At 53.6% G+C, this 20,411-nt stretch overlaps 1 protein-coding gene across 2 annotated transcripts in view; it reads left to right on the top strand.

The window, feature by feature from the left end:
• Nucleotides 1-331: 331 nt before the first annotated feature.
• LRRC20 (leucine rich repeat containing 20) overlaps nt 332-20,411 on the top strand; it is a 70,647-nt gene continuing 50,567 nt past the window's right edge. The window contains exons 1-2 of one of the 2 annotated variants that reach the window (XM_008270009.5): nt 332-460; nt 5,108-5,252. In XM_008270009.5, coding sequence (XP_008268231.1) covers nt 5,171-5,252 — 82 coding nt within the window. In that variant the 5' untranslated portion in view covers nt 332-460; nt 5,108-5,170. Of the gene's footprint in view, nt 461-4,922; nt 5,040-5,107; nt 5,253-20,411 lie in introns of those variants that run through there. The other variant, XM_089314113.1, reaches the window with a different exon arrangement.

Raw genomic sequence — 20,411 nt, 5'->3', positions numbered from 1 at the left:
ACCGTGTAGCCAGAGATCGTCTCCAAAAGCCCGAACGCCGGGGGGAAAGTTCCCTAGTCCCAGCTCCGTGGTTTTCAAAGCGCCCACGATCTGGCTAATACCACGGCCTTGCCTCGAGCAAACCGCACCTGCAGCCTCGGCCCCTATCCCGAGACCGGAGGCTCCTCAGCGTCCGGCCGCAGGCCGCGGCACACAAAGCTCTTCCTCCCCGCCGACGGGCGCGCGCCGCTCCCGGGCGCGGTGTGTAGACTCGCGCTCTGATTGGCGGCGCGCGGTCCGGGAGCTACTCTTGCGCCCGCCCCGGCATCTGTCCTAGCGCCGTAATTGGCCGGGCGGCCGTGCGCGCAGAGCCCGCGGCCCCGCGCGCCCCGCCCCGCCGGCTGGGAACCCGCATGGGGCGCCGGCGGCGGCCGAGGGAGCGTGACTGGCGCTGCGCAGGGCGCTAGGAGGCATTGTCGCTGTAAGTGGAGCCGAAAGCGGCCCGGAACCGGGCCACACGTTTCGCGCCCCGCCAAGTAAACGTAGTCTGAGGTCAAGCGTTGTAGGGGCTGGGGGAGAGAGGGCGAAAACGTCCCGGCTTTGCAGTGTCCCCTCCCCTCCCCCAGGTCGCGCGGTGACAGAGCAGCGGCGCCGCGGGCCCCGGCGCGCGCCGGGCGCTGCCCGCCTCCTGCAGCGGGACCCTGATGGCTCCGGGGAGCCGGCTTCCATCCCTGCGGGAGGCGGCTTTGCTGGGAGAAGCTGCTGTGCATTTTTTCCCCCGGAGCGACATTTTGGGGTTTGCTTCCGCTTCGGGGAGCTGCGGACGCCTGTGCCGGAGCGTGTCCCCCGCCCTGGGCGACCCCCGGCTGTACTCCGCTCTCTGGCCGCGTGCACCAGGGCGAGTCTGCCCCTGGCCGGGCGGTGGCGTGCCGTCTTTGGGGCCGCTGTCGGAGAACGGCCGGATGCGGCCGGGGAGCATCCTCGAGCCCTGTGGTGCGGAGCCGCGGCGCTGGCGCTCCCGGGCAGGCTTCGTTCCCTGGCGTGGGAAAGGGGTCGGGTCTGTCCTGGAGCCGAGCGGGCTAGGGGCTGCCGGGGTCCTCCCGAAAGCCCTGCTCGGCTCGCGGCCCCGCGCGCCGGAGGCCCGGCCGGAGCCGGCGCTGGGGCAGCGCGCGCATGGCTCGCGGGGCTCGGGTTGCCGGCGGAGCGGCTGCCAGGTCTAAAGTTCCCCGCTGACCGCACCGGTAACTAAATATAGGAGCAGCTGCTGCGCACGGGGCGTCGCCACGGTTGCCCCGCAGAGATCTGCGGATAGGCTAACGTTTTTGCTGCTAAGGGCCGGAGTCAGGGAATTGTGCTTAGGGTTTAAGAAGCCACGCCTCCGCCTGCGTGGTGTGCAGGAGAACCCAGGTGGTGATCAGTGTCAGTCCCTCCCCGGCAGGACCGCTGTGTATTGCCGGCTTTCTGTGTGCACCTGTTCAGTCACCTGCTAGTGACTAGTCAGTGACCTGGTGTGGTTTGCAAAGTCCCTTGTCAACAGTCCTTTGTCAGCTACTTCTCAGAGCCACCCGGGGGGAAGGTGGTCTTGCCGTGTTCCTGATGGAGACAACTTTCCAAACCCCTGGGCTGCTGTTTCCTAAGGAGAAGCGGGAGGACAGACAGACAGCGCTCTGGCGGGATTCTAGCTCCTTTCTCCTGTGGGGGAGAGGAAGTGCTGGGGGAGGGGAGGGGCACTTCCCAGCCAGCCCCTGAGTGCGCTGGTTGTAGGCAGTGGACAGGCGTGTGTGTGTGTGTGTGTGTGTGTGTGTGCAGCGCATCTGTGCCCAGAGTATCCTCTGGACTAGAAAGGGCCTTTTCCTGGTGCATTGCTCCGAACTCATGTCTGTGTTCCTGACCCAAGATTTATATATGTGTTTGAAAGGAAGAGCTACAGAGAGGGGCGTAGGGTGGGGAAGAGAGCTTCCCCCGCAATGGTTCACTCCCCAGATGGCCGCCAGGAGCTGGGAGCCTGGAACTCCATGCCGGTCTCTCAAGTTGGTGCAGGGACCCAAGGACTCCGGCTGCCTTCTGCTGATGCTGCGTGGGGAGTGGAGCAGCCGTGTGAGATGGTTTTGGGGACTTTTGTTCGTGGGGGGCCCCCGAGGCACCACCTCCCCTCCTGCTGGCAGCCACTGGGATTGCAGGCATAGGACCCGGTTGAAAGGCGGGACACTTTGAAAGGGGACACTGCAAAGCCGGCACAGCTGGAGGGTTGGTAGGACCGGAAGGATGAAGGCACACTGGGTTCCTCCTCCCTGCTGTGAGGCCAGCGTTGCCCCAGAGCTTTTCTTTAGAAAGTTCTGCATCAGAATCACAGACCAGAGCTGCTCCTGTGTTTCTGCCCGCCCTCTTCATTGGTAGATCCTACTAGAGTGCAGTAAATGCTTATGCTTATTCCTGCTGACTGCCAGAGAGGGAAAGGAGGAGCGAGGTATGGGGGAAGGGGTCTGGCCTGGGAATCAAGAAGACCCTGTTCTTTGTCCATCTAACTGATTTGTGTCCCCTCTTGGGTCTTCAGAGTTCCTGTTCATAAAGAGGTCAGACTAGGTCACCAAGGTCCCAGCAGCAGGGCTGTGATTCAGGCCTGGGGAATTGCTCTCAGAGCAACATGGCAAACTGTCTGTCCTGCCCTGGCCTACCTTACACAGGTGGTGCCTACCCCCCCCCCCCGCCCCTGGCACTATTAGGCACTTGGATTTATGACCCTTTTGGATTTAGACAGTGTCTGCTATGCTAGTCATCTCCCAAATGATGTCTGTCAAGCAGCAGGAGCAGGAGCAAGGGTGCAGTGTGTGCTGTGAACTGTCCCCACCCAAGCTGCTCAGGGGCCCATGGGGAGGCAAGTGTATGCATACAGTTATATAGTGCGGTTTTATTTATTCGAAAGGCACAGGGATGGAGACGGAGACAGAGGTCTGCTATCTGCTTCTTTACTCCCCTGCATGCCTGCCACAGCCAGGCGTGAGCCAAGATTAAGCCGGGAGCTTGGAACACCACCCAGGTCTCCTGTATGGATGGCAGGGACCCAAGTACTTGAGCCATCACTGCTGCCTCCCAGGGTCTGTGTTAGCAGGAAGCTGGAGTCAGGAGCCAGGGCTGAGTAACAAACCCAGGCACTTTGGTGTGGGATGCAGGTGTCTCAACTCATGTCTCAAACGCTAGGCCAGATGCCCACACCGTGTATATTTTCAGACTCATAAACCACCCAATTGACTTATGCTGAGTCGTAAGTGATGCTGCAACTCAGAGGGAGGAGAGAACACTAAGGACTGGGGCAATCAGGGAAGACTTCCTAGAGGTGGAGAAATTGAAACTACTCATTCCTCAAAGATGACTGAGTTGTTTGTTCAGAGTCACACAGGCGTTACACTGAGAATAGTTGCTGGTGTCATGAGTACTGCTTTTTCTTCTCGACCAGTGTTTACTGAGTATGGACGTGTCCTGGGCCCCAAGCTTTACAGGTGCATATATTATGTTAGCGTATTAACTCTGTGAGGTGGGTGTTATTAGATCTTCTACTCAGATGAGGAAACTGAGGCTCAGAGAAGTTTAGAAATTCTCCTGATACTTCTTGGCTGGTTAATGGAAGGGTTGAGCACTTGGCCCATCTCCAACATCCTTTTCCCACTGTGCTATGTATCTCGAACCTTTGGCGTTAGCCTCTTTGGTGAAGTGCACTCTCAGGCTGATCTCATGCCCCCTGCCCTAAGCAGGTGGTGGCCATGGCCTTGGCCTGCTTGTACAGGTGAGTGCCTGGGACTTATCTTGGTGTCTGTAGCAGCCCCGGGCACCAACCCCACACTGCTCCTCTTCCTTTCACCTTCTTCTGCTTTTGGCCCTCAGAGCGAGTTCCCTGCAGCTCCTGAGATATCTGAGAAGCTGGGCTTGGGGTCCAAGGGCAAGGAAGGGCTCTGACCTTAGTCTCAAGTTCATGGCTGTCTCCGTGGGGTGTTGCTGCTGGTGGTGTGGGTGACTTGTGGGGAAGCAAGCACTGGGAGTGGGCGTTTGGTACAGCGGTTATGCTGCTGTTTGGGATGCCCACATCCCGTGTCATAGTGCCTGGGTTTGAATTCTGTCTCTGCTCTTGACTGTACCTTCCTGCTAATGCACACCCTGGGAGGCAGCAGGTGATGGCTCAAATAATTGGGTCCCTGCCACTCACATGGGGGCCCTGGATTGAGTTCCCATGTCTTGGCTTTGGCCTGGCCTAGCTCTGGCTGTTGTAGGCATTTGGGGAGTGAACTGGTGGATGAATTTCTCTCTCTGTCTGCCTGTCTTGATCCTGTCTCTCTGCTCTCAAATAAAGAAGTAGTGAGTACTAGATGTGGAGTTGAGGTGGCCTGAATATTGCTACCTACCTTGACCTTGGCCAGGCGATTTAGCTTTGCTGCTTCTTCTATAATGAAAGGGAGTTGGGGACATTTCCATGTGCTTACATCTTAGCTCCTTAAAATCGTGTTTTCCTTGCCTTTCTGAGAGTGATACAGTTCCCCTTCTCAAATCCCCACCACGTTGCTTGCTCCGAAGCTCAGCGTCCGGATGATAATGCGGCTGCGGTCAGGTTTGCAGGCTCCTACTATACCCCGCACGGGTGAAGAGAGTTCTTAGAGACCACCCTGCCTCGCTGGGAGCTCTCCCTGGCTCAGGAGGCTCCAAGTTGCCTTAGTGTCCTTGTCTGCTGCCTGCAGGAGGAGGCTGGCTGATGTGGGTGGGCTGGCCTTGTCCTGGGGATTTGTGGGCAGGAAGCTGGCTCTGAGGCTGTGGAGTGGAGCGACAGGTGTCCTTCCCCTGCAGGTGGCTGTGCCACGCCCATTCCCCCAAAACCATGCCTGTTCAGCCACACCTGAGTCCTCTTGCCTGCTTGGCCACTGGTTCAGGCCATGGCCCTGGAGCTAGTGAGGTCACACGTGTCAGTCATCCCAGGAAATGGGGAGCGCCCGGCCACCCCCGCCCTCTGAGAGGTAGATCAGTTCCTCCCAAGGCTGGGCTGGATGTGGCCTGTGCTGTGGGTCCCGAGAGAGGAGGTAAGTGGCAGCCTGCGTGCCTGGGGAGACTGCCAGGCAGGCACATCATAGCCCTGTATCTCCTCCAGGTGTGTACCCCGGCGTGAGCAGCAGACCAGCCTGGGGGCTGGCAGCAGGACGCCTGAGTCTGCATGCTGAAGAAGATGGGTGAGGCCGTGGCCAGAGTCGCCAGGAAGGTCAACGAGACAGTGGAGAGTGGCTCTGACACCCTGGGTGAGTGACGGCCGGACTGTGCTCCTGCCCCCTGAGGGCTCCTGGAGCCCGTGGAGCGAGGACCTAGGAAGAGTTAAAAGCTACGGCATCAGCATGTGCTGTGCCACGTCACGCCCGGGGCTTGCACTGTCATTGAGTGGACAGAGGGCCCCAGTGTGGCACCTGTTTCTTACTGGGGCTTGTGGTCAGAGAGGTCTGAGAAACACTGCCTGGCCCAGGACTGTCAGTGAACGTGAGTGCACAGCTGTCCTTGCCCCCGGGGACTGGCACCAGCTGGGGAGCCCCCTGCGTGCAGTCCTGTGCCAGGTGCCTCCTTTTGGGTGGTCACTGCTTCCCCACAGTGAGTGGCAGGTGTGGAGAGCCTTGGTTTTCAGATGAGGAGGAGGTGGAGGTGGATGCCTCCTGCCTGCCACACCAGAGCCTAGCATCGCGGCAGGCACTTTGTAAGCATGTGACGTTGTCACGAGCTGCACAGAGCTAGGGTGGAGGGGCCCTCCTCTAGGTGCAAACCAACATGGAGGATGTGGTTGGCTTAGAAGGGATATCTGTGAGCTGGTGGCCACAGGCCTTTAGTCGGAGCTCAGGGTACCAGTGCTGGGCCACACTGTGGCTGGGCTTCCCTGGAGGTTAAGGATCGCTAGCACTGGCCCTGAGGGGAGGCAGGCTTCGGCCCACAGCCTGGCCTGGATCCCTACTCTGCTGCCTGCCACCTGGCACCTAAGCGGGGCACTGAGCCTTCCTGAGCCTCGGTTCCTCCATCGCGTCTTCTTCATCAGGGAGATGAGGAGCCATCATCCCGTCTGTAAGGGATTGGCGTGCCGGTAGTGTGGTGAATGGCAGCTCTTTGATTTTTGCCGTCCTCAAAGGCTGCAGGTGGGGCTCAGGTCTCCCTTGCATAGTGCCTCCTCCGGGTGTCCTGCAGCCAGGCCACTGCTGGGCCTGCCTCCTTTGCCTTATCGTGGGAAGCTCAGTGCATGTGATGCATTCTGCCGCCGGTCACCTACTCCCACCCTAAATGTCACGCAGGGCGGTGCCACCCAGCCCAGACCTGACCAGGGTCAGGAGCAACAGGGGAGGGAGACCTGACTTCTGATGGGAGAGTGGGGCAGGTGTTGTCAAGCTTCTGTTTCAGGAGGAGTGGCGAGGAGGCAGGTACCCAGGCAGGGGTCGGTTGGCACCTGAATTGAGAGGGAGGGAAGGATGCTGCCCAGCCTGGAAGGCCTCGTTGAGGAGTCTGGACTCCAGCCTCAGTGGCCCTGGCACTGCCAACCAAGAAGCCTCACAGGGCAGCTGGGGTTCCTGTGAATGAGGGCACCTCGGCCCAGGTGAAGTGTGCGGGGCGGCTAGAGGCGGGTGCGTGCTGCATCAGCTTCTTGGCACTGCCTGGGGACCACAACCACTGAGGACCCCAAGTCAGACCAGTGGCCACTGGCTGAGTGTCCTCAGTGCCTGGCAAGAGAGCCTGGCTTTCTCCTTACTGTGCAGTCCGACGTGGGGGTGATCGTTGGTTATTGCCACGGTGTGGCTCTGTGAAGTCTTGTCAGCTTGAGAGCCTTTTGCCATGGTGGTCTTGGCCAAAGCTTGAGAGTTTCCTGTGGAGACGCTGGGCCTTCCAGGTTAGCAGTGAACCCTAGGGGACTTTTTAACCTTGACAGTGGCCAGAGAAGAAGCAAAATTTCAGACCAGACTGCTGTGGGTGCCTGCACTCCTGACCCTTGGAAAGTGGAGCTGACCAGGCTCATCTAGGCTAAGGAAGGGGTCTAAGCAGTCAGAATGTATTGAGCACCTGCTGTGTGCAAGGTGCTGAGGGGTTCCCAGAGACATGTGCAGTGGAGTCCTGGACCCGAGACCAGCCTACCACCAATGAGATGATCACTGAGCAGTGAGTGACACCCAGGCTCTGGCTAAGCTGTGTTGTGTGGACCTACAGATTGTATTCAGAAGTGGGAGACGTTGCTGGGTGTTGAAGTAATCCAGGAAGGCTCTCTGGAGGAGGTAGAAGTTAAATTGAGACTTGAAAGACAGGTGAAGTCACTCAATATGGTTCTCTTGTGAAACAGAAAAAAATCTGAAGCAACCTAAACATCCAGCATCAGAACATTATTTAAATAATTTTCTAAAAATATTTATTTATTTGTTTGAAAGAGTTACAGAGAGGCAGAGGCAGAAGCAGGGAGAGAGAGGGAGAGATGTTCCATCTACTGGTTCACTCCCCAGATGGCTGCGATGGTTGGAGCTGGGCTGATCTGAAACCAGGAGCTAGGAGCCTCCGCTGGGTCTCCCACACAGGTGCAGGGGCCCAAGGGTTTGGGCCATCTTCTACTGCTTTCCCAGGGCATCGTAGAGAGCTGGATTGGAAGTGGAGCAGCCGGAACTGAAACTGGTGCCCATATGGGTTGTCAGCACTGCAGGCGGTAGCTTTACCTGCTACGCCACAGCGCTGGCCCCTTAAATAAATTTGTTACAGCTACATACAGTGCTGTGTGTACAGCTGTTAGCAGTGGTATGCAGCAGTTCACATCACATGCTTCAGTAAAGACTGGCACATTCTCACATATAACATGAGCTGGCAAAAAGGGTCCCAAACCGTGTGTCTTGTAACACACCAGTTAGGTTCAGTAAGTGTAAATACAAAGGAAGGAAAATAGGAGGAAATCAAGCAAGATGCCAATGGGAGCTGGAAAATTCTGTTCTGTATTTTCTGTATGTTCTGTGGTGAGTATGTTGCTCTTCAAACAGGAGAAGAAGCGATTCTAGGGAAAGAACCCCTTGCCACTACAGAAGGTAGAAATAAACAGAACCAACTCCAGCCGCTGTGCAGGCAGCCCGTTCCCTAAGCCCCTGCCCCTGGAGTGGTGCAGGTTTCCCTGGCTTGCTCCTCTTTGCGGGGTTCCCTCCACTCCACCGTGTGTGCAGCCAGGCAGCAAGGCTGCTCCAGGGCTGCAGATGTGTTGCTGCAAGGTAGAAGACCCCTGCAGAGATGGGCTGGGAGGAGCTTGATTATAGGTTGGCTCCCACCTCACTCAGGAGGTGACCTGGTGAGCGCTCCGCAGTGCACGCCAGAGCCAGAGCTGGAGCCACGCCGGGCTTGCTGCTCCTGCAACCTGAGCTGTGGGTCCCAACCCTTTCCCCTACTCCCATTCTGTTCTCTCTCAGGAAGTGGGCTCCTTCCCATCTCCCCCCTGGCAGGCCCTCTGCTGGAGTTGAAGCAGCTTCCCTCCCAGCCGCTCACCCCTCCTTAGATTCCCTCCCTTCTCTCCTCTCCTCCCTGCAGCCCCTGTCTCCCCAAGTCAGCACATTGTGAGTGTAGAGCCTCCTGCCTGTCTGGCTTCTGCGGGTCCCTGACCCTCAGCCGCCCTGAGCCAGCAGACTGAGGCCAGGCTGCTGTGTAGCTGTCTCCCTTCCAGCCAGAGGTGCCCAGATCCTCTCTGCACTTTGGAGGTGACTTGTGTGATCAGACTGCACATGAGTGGGGCTTGGAAAGGCTGGGAGCACACAGGAAGGGAGGGCGGGGTAGCTGGGATGCAGGCATTGGCACAGTGGGACACAGGAGAGACTGCTGTGGACAGGGCCTTTAAATCCGAGCCCCCGGGGGCCCCGGGCCATCATACCAGGAGCATCAGGGCTGCCTGCTGTTCTGTCTTTCAAACTCCTGTCTATTTCTGACCTCTTGGACTTGCTGCTATCAAATACCAAGCGGTGTTGTAAACACATTGCTGGTTTTGGCTCATTTGATCCTCATGACAACCCTGTGACAGAGTGACGTTGACATCCCTGTTTTACAGTTGAAGAAACAAAGATGCAAAGTGCTCTCTGTCCAGCATTTCTGTGATGTATTCCAGCTGTCCCCTCTGCCTCTGTTGTTGCCTTTGAGGTGGGAGTGTTCCTGGTTTATGGGCCCTGGCGCTAGGCTGAGTGTGTGACTTACAGGTGCAGAGCGTGGGAGAGGAAGATGACAGCTACGTGACCTGAGCACTCGAAGCTCCCTCCTCCTGCCCCAATGCTGGCCCCCCTCTGGTGCTTTCATGGAACCAGAGTTGGCCTGTTCTGTTCCCTGTAAAGGAGGAAACTAGTCAGAGGCTTGTACCTACCCTCATATCAGTGTCATTGACAGGACATGTCAGGTGGTGATGAGGAGGGGGCAATGCCCCCCTGTCTGCTCCCGTGTTACACGTGTGCCTGGAACAGTCAGTCCTGCCCTCCTGTGGGGTGGCAGCCGAACTGTGGGTCCTGGCACTGGCAGGGGCTCTGTGCCAGAGCTTTGCAGATAGAATCTCTGAGGGTGGGGTCAGGTGGTCTGCATCTCAGCAAGCCTCACACATCATTCATCCACACCTTGAACCTGCTTCCAGGTGGCCCCGTGTGACCATGGATTCAACCACCTGCAGACTCAATCAGGCTTTTTTTTTTTAATATTTATTTATTTATTTGACAGAGTTACAGAGAAAGAGAGAGAGAGAGAGAGAGAGAGATCATCCATCCATCCACTGTTTCACTCTCCAGATGGCTCCAGCTGGTGCTCATGGGATGCTGGTGTTGCAGGGTGGTGGCTGAACCACTGTGCCACAAAGCCGGCCCCTATATATTATCTTATAGGTATATAATGGTATTGTCTCATGTTGGCTTTTTAAAAAATTATTTATTTGAAAGGCAGAGAGATGGAGATAGACAGAAATCTGCATCCATGGGTTCATTTCTCAAATGCCCATAAACAACTGGGGCTGGGCCAGGATGAAGCCAGGAGCCAGGAACTTAATTTGAGTCTCTCATATACGGGTGACAGGAATTCAGCTACTTGAGCCATCACCTGCTGCGTCCCATGGTGCACTTGATTAGGACACTGGAATTGGAAGTAGAGCTGGGACTTGAACCTAGGTGCTCTACAAGGCATGCAGGCATCCCAAGTCGGATGTGCCAAATGTACCAAATATCTGCCCTTCATTTTGGTTTTAATTTACAGTTTTCTAACCAGTTATGTTGAACGTCATGTGCTTACTGGATATACATCTGCCTTTGATGAAATGTTTATTCAAATCTTTTACCTGTGGGGGCCTTAGCTGTGGTAGATGGTAAAGATGCTGCCTGCCGTGCTAACATTCCATACAGTCACTGGTTCAAGTCCCAGCTGCTTGACTTCTGGTCCAGCTCCCTGCTAATCCATCTGGGAAAACAGCAAAAGCTGGCCCAAGTATTTGGGCCCTTGAACCATGTGGGAGACATGGATGCAGCTCCTGGCTCCTGGCTTTGAAGGCCTGGCCAAGCTCTGGCTGTTGCAGGCATTTGGGGAGTGAATCAGCAGATGGAAGATCTCTGTGTCTGCCTCTGCCTCTCTCTCTCTCTCTGTAACTCTGCCTTTCAAATCAATAAACCTTTTTTAAAAATCTTTTGCCTATTTAAAATGATTGGATTTTCTTATTGAGTTTTGTATGTCTTCCTGTGTTCTGGATGCAAGGTCTTCATCATATGGTGTCTTGCTAGTGGGCACTCCAGCCTGTGTCTTGACTTTTCATCCTCTTAGCAATGTCTTTTGAGGGCAGCTGCTTTTTGTCTTGATAAAGTCCACTGTTTTCTTTCATAGCTGGTACTTTGTCTAACTCGTGCCCACCACAGCCTCCTCCTGTCAGAAGCCTTGGGGTGTTAGTTAAACATGCAGATGTATGGCTCCTTTCTAAAGCTTTTAGAGTAGAAATTCAGGGGCTGGCATGTGTTGCAGTGGGTTAAGCCCCAACTTGCTGCTGGCATCTCATAGGAATGCCATTTGGGGGGCTGGAGCTGTGGCACAGCAGGTTGACACCCTGACCTATAGCACTGGCATCCCATGTGGGTGCCTGTTTGAGACCTGGCTGTTCCATTTCTGATCCAGCTCTCTGCTATGGCCTGGGAAAGCAGTGGAGGATGGCCTGAGTGCTTGGGCCCCTGCACCCAGGGGAGGCTCAGGGGAGGCTCCTGGCTCCTGGCTTCAGATTAGCACAGCTCCAGCCATTGCGGCCTATTGGGGATGGGCCAATGGATGGAGGACCCCCCTCTCTCTGCCTCTCCTCTCTCTGTGTAACTCTGACTTTCAAATAAATAAATAAATCTTAAAAAAAAAAAAAAAGGAACACCAGTTGGCATTCTGGCTGCCCCACTTCTGATCCAGCTCCCTGGGAATGAGCCTGGGAAAGCAGAAGGTGACCTCCACCCACATGGGAGACCTGGGTGGAATTCCAGGTTCTTGACTTTGTCCTGGCCCAGCCCTGGCTGTGGCTGCCATCTGGGGAGTAAACCAGATACAGGTCTCTCTTTCTCTGTCTCTCTGTCCGTCTTTCTGTATAACTCTGCCTTTCAAATATATATGTGAATGAATACATATATACACGTATACATATACATATATAGTACGCTGTGTATTTTTAGAAAGTAGAACCGCAGGGGGAGGGCAGTGATCTGCATTTTGACATGAACCTTTTTGCTTTCCCCCGCCTGGAGTTCTGGGAGTCACTGCTTGTTGTTTACAGTTCGGCGCTTTCTTCTCCTGATGGCTTAAGGTGGGGGTGTGCTGGGCAGAGCCATTGCTGGGGCAGACCTTGAACCTACTCAGGTTCAACCTGAGCCTCTGGACTGGCAGCTGCGACTCAGAGAAGGCACCTGTCTGCCTACCTCCTCCCCTGCTCCCAGGCTCACTTGGCTTCTTCCGTCCTCACCAGCAGGTGGCACCCTGTCACCGGCTGAGCAGGACCTGGCCAGGCTGTTTCTGGGTGCTAGGTCCTGACTGGGGTTTCCATTCCTGGCCAGCTCACTGCCTCTACTATATTTCTGTTTGACATCTACGAGGATGTGATCTCACAGTCCCTGTCTTAAACTAGGGCAGCCTTCATCCACTTTTCTCTGTTAAAAAAGTATGTGCATGTAAGAAAGTGCATGAAACCACATGGCACAGTGCAGACACCTACCTGAGTTATGTGCAATAGAAGTACTTATATACGGGGCCAGCGCTGTGGTACAATAGGTTATTCCTCCACCTGCGGCACCGGCATCTCATATGGGTGCTGGTTCTAGTCCCGGCTGCTTCTTTTCCGATCCTGCTCTCTGCTGTAGCCTGGGAAAGCAGTAGAAGATGGCCCAAATGCTTGGGCCCCTGCACCCAGCTCCTGGCTTTAGATTGGCTCAGCTTTGGCCATTACAGCCATTTGGGGAGTGAACCAGCAGATGGAAGACCTTTCTATCTCCCTCTCACTGTCTGTAACTCTACCTCTCAAATAAATAAAAGAAAAAAAAGTGTTTGTATAGCTCCCATCTAGTTCTACACAAAGAATGCTCTTAGAATCCCTGGGAGCCTCCTCCAGCCCCAGCAGGCGTCAGAATCCCAGCCCTTTTAGCTTTAGCATTGCCACCTGTGCCTGTGCCTCTGAACAAGAGAGCTGAGTTTGCTTTGTTTTTACACTTTTTATGCATGAATTAAAAATATGTAATCTGCGGGGGCTGGCGCTGTGGTGAAGTAGGTTAAAGCTCTGTCCTGAAGTGCCGGCATCCCATATGGGTGCCGGTTCTAGTCCAGGCTGCTCCACTTCTGATCCAGCTCTCTGCTATGGCCTGGGAAAGCAGTAGAAGACGGTCCAAGTCCTTGGGCCCCTGCACCCACTGGAAGAAGCTCCTGGCTCCTGGCTTCGGATCTGTGCAGCTCCAGCCTTGCGGCCATCTGGGGAGTGAACCAGCGGATAGAAGACCTCTCTCTCTGTAACTCTGTCTTTCAAATAAATAAAATAAATCTTTAAAAAATATGTAATTTTTAGTTGACATGTAGTAATTGTCGATTTATAGGGCACAGTGTGACAGTTCAATGCTTAGATCTCATGTGTACTGATCCCCAGGCATGTTTATCACCTCAGACATCTGTCATTTCTTTGCATCACAACTGTTTGACAATCTCTTCTGGCTTATGCATGAATTTTTTTCTTTTTTTAAGATTTATTTTATTTATTCGAAAGTCAGAGAGAGAGAGAGAGAGAGAGATCTTCCATCCATTGGTTAACTCTCCAAATGGTTGCAATGGCTAGAGCTGGGCCAGACTAAAGCCAGGAGCTTCATCTGGGTCTTCCACGTGTGTGCAGGGGCCCAAGCACTTGAACCATTCTCCACTGCTTTCCCAGGCCAATAGCAGGGAGCTGGATCAGAAGTGGAATAGCCGGGACTTAAACCAGCGCTCATGTGGGATGCCAGTATTGCAGGCAGCAGCTTTAGCCACTATGCCACAATGCCGGCCTCTGGATTTTTTTTTCTTAAAAAAATATTTATTTGAAAGATGGAGTGATACAGAGGGACACAGAAGGAGATTTTTCCATCTGCTGATTCATACCCCAAATGGCCAGAACAGCTAGGGTTGGGCCAGGCTGGTGGCAGGGACTCAAGTACTCAAGCCATCACCAGCTGCTTCCCAGGCACTTTAGAAGGGATCTGGGACTCTGACTGGCATTCCTATATAGGATGCCAGCATCCCAAGCTGTGGCTTATGTATGTCCTTTATGTATAGGTTTATTTTATTTTAAGATTTATTTATTTATTTGAAAGTCAAAGTTACACAGAGAGAGAAAGAGAGGCAGAAAGAGAGGTCTTCCATCTACTGGTTCACTCCCCAATTGGCTGCAACAGCTGGAGCTACATGGGTCTGAAGCCAGCAGCCAGGAGCTTCCTCTGGGTCTCCTACTTGGGTACAGGGGCCCAAGGACCTGAGCCATCTTCTGTTGCTTCTCCAGGCCATAGCAGAGAGCTGGACCAGCAGTGGAGCAACCAGGTCTCGAACTGGTGCCCAGACGGGGGCTTTACCCGCTGTGCCACAGCATCCGTCCCTATGCATGGGTTTATAACATGTAAATCTTTGCTGTGATTCACTGTTCAGCTTTATGAATGTGAGAATCTTCCATGTGTGACCATGGTTTGTTCTTTGTCATCATTGTGTAATATTCTGCTACATGGCTAAACCCCCAACTTGTTGATTCATGACACTGTTTGTGGACATGCAGAGCTGTCCCGGCAGTGCTGCCACGGCCCTTCCAGCAGGTGTCCCTGGTGCACATGTGCACCTGCTCCTCTAAGGAGATACCCAGGCTGTGGGGATCCTCTTGGTATCCTCCAGGGAAAGTGTCCTTTGGATTGGCCTGGCTGTGAGCTGGTTGTGGCACAGGGGCTAGGTAGGGAGAGCCGGCAGGTAGCAGATGCCCAGGGCACCTGTGGACCACCGGTCCATGTCGGGTGAGACCTGTGGGTAGCAGGAGGAGCCTGGCCTGACTTGAGTCAGCTCAGCCAGGGATTTGCTGAGTGACCTTGGCAGTTGCTTCACATGTCTCTGGCTCAACCTATGTATCTGCCAAATAGGGTATTGGAGGTTGGCCCTTCAGGGCCGCTCTGGTTACAGACAGCACCTGGCCTTTGGGTTCTGGGAGAGCAGGCTGGAGGTCTGGCAGTGGCGCAGAGGTTGTTCATAAACAGCTGTGGGGGGATCAGGAGGTTGTGTAACTGACAGGTGTGCCAGGGCGGAGAGAGGAGAGTGGGTGAGACCCGGGTGGGAGGGTGTTATCAGAGGTGAATATCCAGCTAGGCGGGGGCATCAGGAGGCTTTCAGGTGGCCAGACAGCTTCATAGAAGCAAGCTGGCCTAGTGTGCAGCTGGTGCCGGTGGAGCCTGGACCTGGGGCTGCCTTCTTGTCTCCCAAGTGAGTGATCAGCGTCAGCCCTTGTGGGGTGCCCATGGGGCTCTGACTGCTCCTGAACTGGCCCCAAGAACTCTCATACATTTCACACCATCCTCATCACTCAGTCTTGAATGGCAGCTGCTATCAACAGCCCCTAATTTTTTTTAAAAAAGATTTTATTTATTTATTTGAGAGTTAGAATTACAGCCAATGAGAGGGAGAGACAGAAAGTTCTTCCATCCGCTGGTTCACTCCCCAAATGGCCACAACGGCCAGAGCTGTGCTAATCTGAAGCCAGGAGCCAGGACCTTTTTCTAGGCCTCCCATAAGGGTGCAGAGGCCCAAGGACTTGGGCCTTCTTCTTCTTCTTCTTTTTTTTTTTTTTTAGAAATCTTTTATTTAATAAATATAATGTATATCTTTTGGACTATAGTTGTTCTTCCCCCGTACCCGCCCTCCCACCCCTAACTGTCCCACCTCCTACTCCTCCCAACCCATTCTTCATTAAGATTCATTTTTAATTATTTTTATATACAGAAAATCAACTCTCTGCTAAGTAAAGATTTCAATAGTTTGCACCCACACAGGCACACAAAGTATAAAGTATTGTTTGAAGACTAGTTTTCCTGTTAATTATCATACTACAACACATTAAGGACAGAGATCCTACATGGTAAGTGCACAGTGACTCCTATTGTTGATTTAATAATTGAGACTCTTATTTATGATGTCAGTGATCACCTGAGGCTCTTGTCATGAGCTGCAAAGGCTATGAAAGCCTCTTGAGTCCACAAACTCCAACCTTATTTTGACAAGGCCATAATCAAAGTGGAACGTCTCTCCTCCCATCAGAGAAAGGTACCTCCTTCTTTGATGACCCCTTCTTTCCACCGGGATCTCACTCACAGATACCTTTCATTTAGGTCATTTTTTTGCCACAGTTCCTTGGCTTTCCATGTCTGAAATACTTTCATGGGCTTTTTAGCCAGACCTGAATGCCTTAAGGGCTGATTCTGAGGCCAGATTGCTGTTTTGGGCATTTGTTATTCTATGAGTTTGCTGTGTGGCCTGTTTCCCATGATGGATTATTCTTTCCTTTTTAATTATATCTATTATTATTAGCAGACACTAGTCTTTTTTTTTTTTTTTTTTTTTGACAGGCAGAGTGGACAGTGGGAGAGACAGAGAGAAAGGTCTTCCTTTTTGCCATTGGTTCATCCTCCAATGGCTGCTGTGGCCGGCGCGCTGCAGCCTGCGCATTGTGCTGATCCGAAGCCAGGAGCCAGGTACTTATCCTGGTCTCCCATGGGGTGCAGGGCCCAAGCACTTGGGCCATCCTCCACTGTACTCCCTGGCCACAGCAGAGAGCTGGCCTGGAAGAGGGGCAACCGGGACAGAATCCGGTGCCCCGACTGTGACTAGAACCCGGTGTGCCGGCGCTGCAAGGCGGAGGATTAGCCCAGTGAGCTGCAGTGCCGGCCAGCAGACACTAGTCTTATTTTATGTGATCCTTTGACACTTATTCCCATCTTTATGATCAGTGATGAACTTAAACTGATCACTTTAACGAGTAAGATGGCATTGGTATCTGCCAACTTAATTGGATTTGGAGTCCCATGGCAAGTTTTTAGGGGTAAGTCTGAGGGAATGTGTGCCAAACTGTAGATCTCCTGCCTTTTTTATTCCCACCCTTATTTTTAACAAGGATCAATTTTCAGTTGGTTAAACACCTAAGAATAATTCTGTGTTAAAGAGGTCAACCAATGGTATCAAGTAGAAAAAGAAAATATTAAAAAGAGTAAAATAGTAAGCCGTTTCTCGACAGTCAGGACAAGGGCTGATCAAGTTATTGTTTCTCAAAGTGTCAGTTTCACTTCTACAGGTTTCCTTTTAGGTGCTCAGTTAGTTGTCACAGATCAGGGAGAACATATGATATTTGTCCCTTTGGGACTGGCTTATTTCACTAGGTGTGATGTTTTCCAGATTCTTCCATTTTGTTGCAAATGAACAGATTCCATTTTTTTTTACTGTTATGTAGTATTCCACAGAGTACATATCCCATAATTTCTTTATTTAGTCTTCCGTTGATGGGCATTTAGGTTGATTCCATGTCTTAGCTATTGTGAGTTGAGCTGCAGTAAACATGGAGGTGCAGATAGCTCTTTTATTTGCCAATTTAATTTCCCGTGGGTAAATTCCGAGGGATGAGATGGCTGGGTCATATAGTAGGGCTATATACAGATTTCTGAGGAATCCCCACAGTGTCTTCCACTGTGGCTTTACCAGTTTGTATTCCCACCAACAGTGGATTAGTGTGTTTTCCCCCCACATCCTCAGAAGCTTTTGTTGTTTGTTGATTTCTGTATGAAAGCCATTCTCACCAGGGTGAGGTGAAACTCATTGTGGTTTTGATTTGCATTTTGCTGATGGCTAGTGATCCTGAACATTTTTTTTTTTTTATGTGTCTGCTGGCCATTTGAATTTCCTCTTTTGAAAAATGCCTGTTTAAGTCCTTGTAGGCACTGGCATCTCGGCTCACTAGGCTAATCCTCTGCCTTGCGGCGCCGGCACACCGGGTTCTAGTCCCGGTCGGGATGCTGGATTCTGTCCCGGTTGCCCCTCTTCCAGGCCAGCTCTCTGCTGTGGCCCTGGAGTGCAGTGGAGGATGGCCCAAGTACTTGGGCCCTGCACCCCATGGGAGACCAGGAGAAGCACCTGGCTCCTGACTTCGGATCAGTGCAGTGTGCCGGCCGCAACGTGCCAGCCGTGGCGGCCATTGGAGGGTGAACCAACGGCAAAGGAAGACCTTTCTTTCTGTCTCTCTCTCTCACGGTCCACTCTGCCTGTCAAAAAAAAAAAATTTTTTTTTTTCAAATAAGTCCTTGTGGGCCATCTTCTGCTTTCCCAGGCCTTAGCGGAGAGCTGATTTGGAAGAGGAGCAGAGGGGACCACCCGCCTGGAATGTGGGTGCTGCAGGGGGAGGATTAACCTACTCTGCCAATAGCACTGGGTCCAGCAGCAGCTATGTTAAGGATGAGGAAATTGAAGCATGGAAAGCCTGAGCAACTCCTCCAAGGCCACGCCTGCAGGAGTGGGGGCCGGGAGGGAGTTTCAGCCCAGGCCCTCTGGTAGCAGAGTGCACACCCTTGCCCGATGTTAGCCAACAGCTGGGGAAGATGGGTGTTTTAGAGGCTGGGAACCAGGCCACATCCCTGTCTTGTGGATGGCATGCCGGTGTCTTCGAGTACTTGAATCACCTGTTGGCATCTGAATTCAGAGTGAAAGGAGTCCATTGCCACCTCTGCTTGCTGGGTCTAGATGGTACGGTGGAGGGGACACCTGGTGGTAGGATGCTGGATGGCTTCCAAGCTCACAGGGCACAGATGGGCGGGGCCGGTGGTGGGGAACCTAGGCTAGGGGGTTGGCCCGTGGAGGGGGTGGGCAGACAATCAGTTTGTCGCCTGAGTGTGTAGTATGAAGCCTGGTCTGCCCTTAGCCAAGACAAGGCTGGATAATGATGAGCAGGTACCCCAGGGGACCCGACGAAGCCACTCATGGCCGAGGGCTGGACAGATGGTGCAGCCAGCTGGAAATGGAGCTTTTTACTCAAGTGCGGTGGCCCCAGCCCCTGGCCTCAGGTGCCCTGCCTGCCCCAGTGTCACTGGCAGTCAGAGCTGGGTTAGTGAAGGAGGGAGAAATTATTCTTTGCAGTCCCACAGATAATGATGAAGCTTTGAAAAGTGCCTGTTGGCAGGGAAAGCAGAAGAGTGCGTTTCAGCAAGCGTGAGCGCCAGAGATAATTTTGTGGCATCAAATGCTTCTGTTGCTCCAGCACAAAGCTCTCAGCCTCGGGGCAGCGTTTTCACGAGGTCGGGGAGTTTATGAAAATCAAATTTTTCTGGAAATGTAAACACAGCTCTGGCAGACAGAGGCATGTGGCACGGGGCTGGCCAAGGCAGTTACTCCAGGGCCAAGGCTTGGCTGAATCCGGGCTGCAGCCATGCCGGCACCGAGGCAGCGGGGAGCTCCCTGCTCTGGCATGTTAGGAGGCTGTGGTCTCTTCCGAGAGGCAGCCGCTGCGGAAGGCTGTTAGACTCAAAGATGCGGCTGAATTTTCAGTCCTGTAATGGGCACCTGCCTCGTCTTGAGGGACGGTTTTTGCTAAGATGTGTATTTTTGTTGTGTTCCAGTTGTCCCCTAGATTCCTGATTATGTCAGGTTTGCTGCGGCACACAGCAATTCAGTGTGTGCCTGGTCTGTCTGTGGGCCACTCTGCAGAAGCCGGGCAGGGAAGTGGAGAGGGAGGAGGATGGTTGCTGGGCTCCGGCTGGCATCCCTGCAGACTGCTGTTCCTGCCTGGATCCTCTGCTCCCCAGAGCTTTGCATGCTCCCCTCCTTCTGATTCTCGTCACAGCTAAATGCAGCTTCCTCCAAGAAGCCCTCCCCCCACCACCTTAGTGAGGGTTGCCCCTGCCTCCAGCTTGCTGGGAGGTTGCCTTGGGGATTGGACGAGGTGGGGCTCAATCAGGGCTGACTGCTGCTGGCCTGTCCAGGCCTCTCCAGGGTCTGGCTTGGCCACGTGGCCTCTGCTTGGCCAGGCTGCAGTCCTCTTGGAGCCGACAGTGACCACACTGTTGGCATCATTGTGGCTGCCATTCTGATTCCCTTTTGTATGTACATGTTTGCAGTGAGTCATCAATGAAATTAAAATAATTTAGTGTCTCAAATTGGTGACTGTGTCATTTGACGGTATTCTGTGTGGGCTTTGGTTTTGATTTTGATGAAAGACAGGCTTGTGTGTTTTCTGGTTGGCTGATTTGCCGGGAAGAAGCACAGGTCATTTGTGAAGTGCCAGAACTTGCAGCAGAGGTTGTCAGCCTAAGAGCATGGGCATGGGTCCGCTCCTCCTGCAGGGGGACAGAGCTGCGGGCCGCCTCGGTGATGAGTTCCCAGGTGAAAACATCCTTACAGCCTCCCAGCAGCCTTCCCTGTCCCCAGAGCGCACGCTCTCTGCCAGCACCATGCTCAGCACCTTGCAGACGTTGGGCTGCATGCTCATATCTGTGCTACTCGTTTTTTTTTTGACAGGCAGAGTGGACAGTAAGAGAGAGAGACAGAGAGAAAGGTCTTCCTTTGCCGTTGGTTCACCCTCCAATGGCCGCCACGGCTGGCGCGCTGCAGCCGGCACACCGCGCTGATCCGATGGCAGGAGTCAGGTGTTTATCCTGGTCTCCCATGGGGTGCAGGGCCCAAGTACTTGGGCCATCCTCCACTGCACTCCCGGGCCACAGCAGGAGCTGGCCTGGAAGAGGGACAACCAGGACAGAATCCGGTGCCCCGACCGGGACTAGAACCCGGTGTGCCGGCGCCGCAGTGCCGGTCTTATGTGCTACTCATTTTTCAAAAGATTTTATTTTATTTATTTGAGAGGTAGAGTTAGAGACAGAGAGAAAGCTCTTCCTTCCGCTGGTTCACTCCCCAGATGACCCCAA

This window comes from Oryctolagus cuniculus, chromosome 15 (assembly GCF_051225735.1).
Source record: "Oryctolagus cuniculus isolate XC-2025 breed Fujian yellow rabbit chromosome 15, ASM5122573v1, whole genome shotgun sequence".
In the NCBI taxonomy this organism is placed as follows: Eukaryota; Metazoa; Chordata; class Mammalia; order Lagomorpha; family Leporidae; genus Oryctolagus; species Oryctolagus cuniculus.
Note: the sequence above shows the minus strand (reverse complement) of the source record. Positions and strands in the feature narration are given on the sequence as shown.